The 3,483-nt window shown below is 52.4% G+C and overlaps 1 protein-coding gene across 1 annotated transcript in view; it reads left to right on the top strand.

Annotated features, from left to right (window-relative positions):
- Tcea3 (transcription elongation factor A3) overlaps nucleotides 1-3,483 on the top strand; it is a 26,013-nt gene that overhangs the window by 18,702 nt on the left and 3,828 nt on the right. The window contains exons 8-9 of the mRNA XM_005353020.3: nucleotides 810-964; nucleotides 3,041-3,187. Of these exons, the coding sequence (XP_005353077.1) occupies nucleotides 810-964; nucleotides 3,041-3,187 (302 nt within the window). The remainder of the gene's footprint in view (nucleotides 1-809; nucleotides 965-3,040; nucleotides 3,188-3,483) is intronic.

Here is a 3,483-nt window from a genome sequence, read left to right as displayed (position 1 = left end):
CTAGGCTATCCTTGGCTACATCTTCCTCAGCTACATAGAGTTCTAGGCTATCCTTGGCTACATCATTCTCAGCTACATAGAGTTCTAGGCTATCCCAGGCTATACTTGTCTCGAAAGAAATTGGAGGTGGCAGAGACTAGGTCTGCCCACTGGATTTTGTTGTCGTTTTGTTTGTTTTGGTTTTTGAGGTAGGGTCTCTAGCCCTGGCTGTTCTGAGACTTGCTCTGTAGAGCAGGCTGGCCTCAAACACAAAGATCTGCCTGCCTCTGCCTCCCAAGTGCTGGGTTAAAGGTATACATGACCACGCTCAGCTTCCAGTGGTTTTTGCACTTTTCAGAGCCAGAAACATGTGGCTCTGGGCCTTTTCCTTTGTCAGTTGCTCCCCAGCTCTGTGGTCATTTCAAACTAGAGGTTACCCTCAGTATTCTCGTGATAGCAGTTCCCGGATATGGGCTTGTTCCAGACCCCACACTGATAACTTCTTGATGCTGCCCAACAGCCCAGTTTGTTTGCTTGCTTGCTTGCTTGCTTTTAAACGAAAAGGGAACTGAGGCACTGAAGTTCTGGGACTCACCTGAGGTGCAGGAGAGATTCAGACAAAGCAGCCTGCCTCTTCCTGGAGTCCCTGATACCACAGAGCTTGCTGTAATCCAGCCTCTTCTTGGAGGCTGTTCCTATCTCTGATACCTGGATGATCCCAGGGCTCCAAACAGAAGCCCATTAAGCAGAGGCCACAGAGATGACCCCTGACCCCTGGAGCAGGCTCCCATTTCCACCATGGATGGCAAAATGGCCCTTGACGCAGACACATATCTACCAGGAACTCAAGAGCACAGACATGAAGTACCGGAACCGTGTGCGCAGCCGCATCAGCAATCTGAAGGACCCCCGGAACCCCAGCCTGAGGCAGAATGTGCTCAGTGGGGCCATTTCCCCAGGGCTCATTGCCAAGATGACAGCAGAGGTAAGGAGGATCACAGGGCCTTGGTGCAGGGCGCTGACCAGAGCCCTCCTGCTGCCCAGCTCTGAGAGCAGTGGCTATAGCTCTGGGGACACGATCTAGGTGCCCTTCAGCCCAGCCCAACCCCACCAGCTCAGACTCTCGTTGGACAGATGGGTACCCACACATCTCAGACCCCACATCTTGGAAAGATCGTTGGCACATCCTTGGGTGTGATTAGCTTCCACAGCTGCCAGGGGACTCCCTATCAGTCTTCAAATCAAGAAATGAAGAGACCCAGAGAAGGCGAGAGGAAGTGTTAAGCTCCTAAAGGCTGGGTGGGATTCAGGGTGTTGTGGTCCAGAGTAGAGGAGCATGACGTATGCTCTGTGTATAATGTGTGGAGTGAGTATCTGGGATGTGTGTGTGACGTATTGTGTGTTGTGTGTGTGATGGTGTGTGGTATACATGATATACAGAGTGAGTGATGGCTGATGTGATGTCTGACACAAATGCCCATGTAAGCTCACACGATGGATGAGTGAGGGGGTCTTGCGCCTGCTTTCTTCACGAGGGCGCCATCTTATTCCCTAGTCGCCTACAGAAGAGGCTGTCTCCAAACACTGTCATCTTAGGGGTGGGACTTCCACATGTGAAGGCCACAGAGACCTTCATTCTCTGGTTGCCTTTTGCCCCAGGCAGTCAGTTTCTGTAAGAAGTATAAGACACATTTTGCTTCCGTGAGAGTAGTGGTTTCAAAGCCAGATGAGGTAGCACATACCTGCAGTCACTTGGGAAGCTGATATAAGAAATTACCATGAAGCCGGGCGGTGGTGGCGCACACCTTTAATCCCAGCACTCGGGAGGCAGAGGTAGGTGAGTCTCTGTGAGTTCGAGGCCAGCCTGGTCTACAAGAGCTAGTGCCAGGACAGGCTCCAAAGTTACAGAGAAACCCTGTCTCGAAAAACCAAAAAAAAAAAAAAAAAGAAATTACCATGAATTTGAGGCCAGCTTGAGCTATAGAAGTAGCAAGACCCTGTCTCAACACGCCCACACACACCCAAAGCCATGGCTGAGGGTATAGTCAATTGATAGAGAGCTTGCCAAGTATGTTCAAATATGTGTTTGATCCCCAAGCTAGGCTTGACTCACCCTGTAAACCCAGCACTTGGGAGGTGGAAGCAGGACTTTCGGGAGTTCAAGGCCAGCCTGCGCTAAGTAGCAAGTTCAAGGACAGTCTGGGATACAGGAGACTCTATCTCAAATAAATAATAACAATAAAACAATAATTAGCCGAAAACAGGCCCCCCTCCCTATGAGCGTTGGCTGCCCTCTGGTCCACACACCGCTTACAACTAGTGCTGAGTGCTGCCTCCACCTAAGTGGGTCTGCCCAGCCTTTCTTTGGCAGAGGCTTGAAGGCTTATACTCAGAGATCGGCCTGAAGGGGTTCAGTGAACAGCAGTCAGACAGGAAAGGGAAGAGACTGGATGAGGCTGATACTGCATCTCCAGAAGGATCACAGACTCTGGGTGTGTCTGGGACAGCTGTCTGAGGTGTATGTCCACAATGTCCACAGTGATTACAGACCTGTGACCCTGGTTCCTGTGGGGACCTGCTGGATAGCATAGCCATGGTTATGGGTCATGGTTCCCACCAGCAGAAGGGCTAGAGAGCATGTGGTCCTAGCTGGAGCAGGCCCTGGTTAAAGCCCAGAGTGGAAGGCTATGGGACATGGGTGAGCAGCAGTCAGTTCAGATGCCAGGACGGTTTGGCTCGGGCCGAGGCCTGGCAGACAGGGTGAGCACTGCCCTAAAGGAATGGCCCCATTACTAACTCCAGCTATCAACACCTGCTGCTGTCCCACACATTCCCAGCTGACCTTGACCCAGCTAGAACGCCCAGGTTGGACATTCCAGCCAGGATGGAGAGGAGACTCCTCCAGGACAGGCCTTTTCCAGGTCAGGAGGGACCAGGAGGGTCCAACGTCTCTCCCAACTCTATGTTCCTAGTATAGTACTTTCCTCTCAGCTCAGACTCTAGAAACCTAGCAAAGGGCAGGCTCCCCCACCCACCCTGAAACAGACCCATTTCTCTCCAGGAAATGGCCAGCGATGAGCTGAGGGAGTTGAGGAACGCCATGACCCAGGAGGCCATCCGTGAGCACCAGATGGCCAAGACAGGCGGCACCACCACCGACCTCTTGAGGTGTAGCAAGTGCAAGAAGAAGAATTGCACCTACAACCAGGTAGGCAGAGGTGAGGTGGAGTGGGGCGGGGCCATAGCAGGGGGAGCAGAGAGATGCCCACGGAGGTGCTGAGGGGAACAGAAACTGAACTCTTCAGGCCACTGGGTGAATGACAAGCTTGAAGATCCTCGGTGCCTTGTGGTTTTCTGAAGAATGTTCAGATTGTGGAATGAGCTGCCGAGTGTCCATGGAGCAGGGCTGGTGTGTCCTGTCTGTCCTGAAGTGAGAGTGAGCTCCAGACCCCAACTTAGACCACACTGTCTTCCATGAACACTGCTGGGCACAGACTTCTGGAG

Source organism: Microtus ochrogaster, chromosome 10 (assembly GCF_000317375.1).
Source record: "Microtus ochrogaster isolate Prairie Vole_2 chromosome 10, MicOch1.0, whole genome shotgun sequence".
NCBI lineage: Eukaryota > Metazoa > Chordata > Mammalia > Rodentia > Cricetidae > Microtus > Microtus ochrogaster.
Note: the sequence above shows the minus strand (reverse complement) of the source record. Positions and strands in the feature narration are given on the sequence as shown.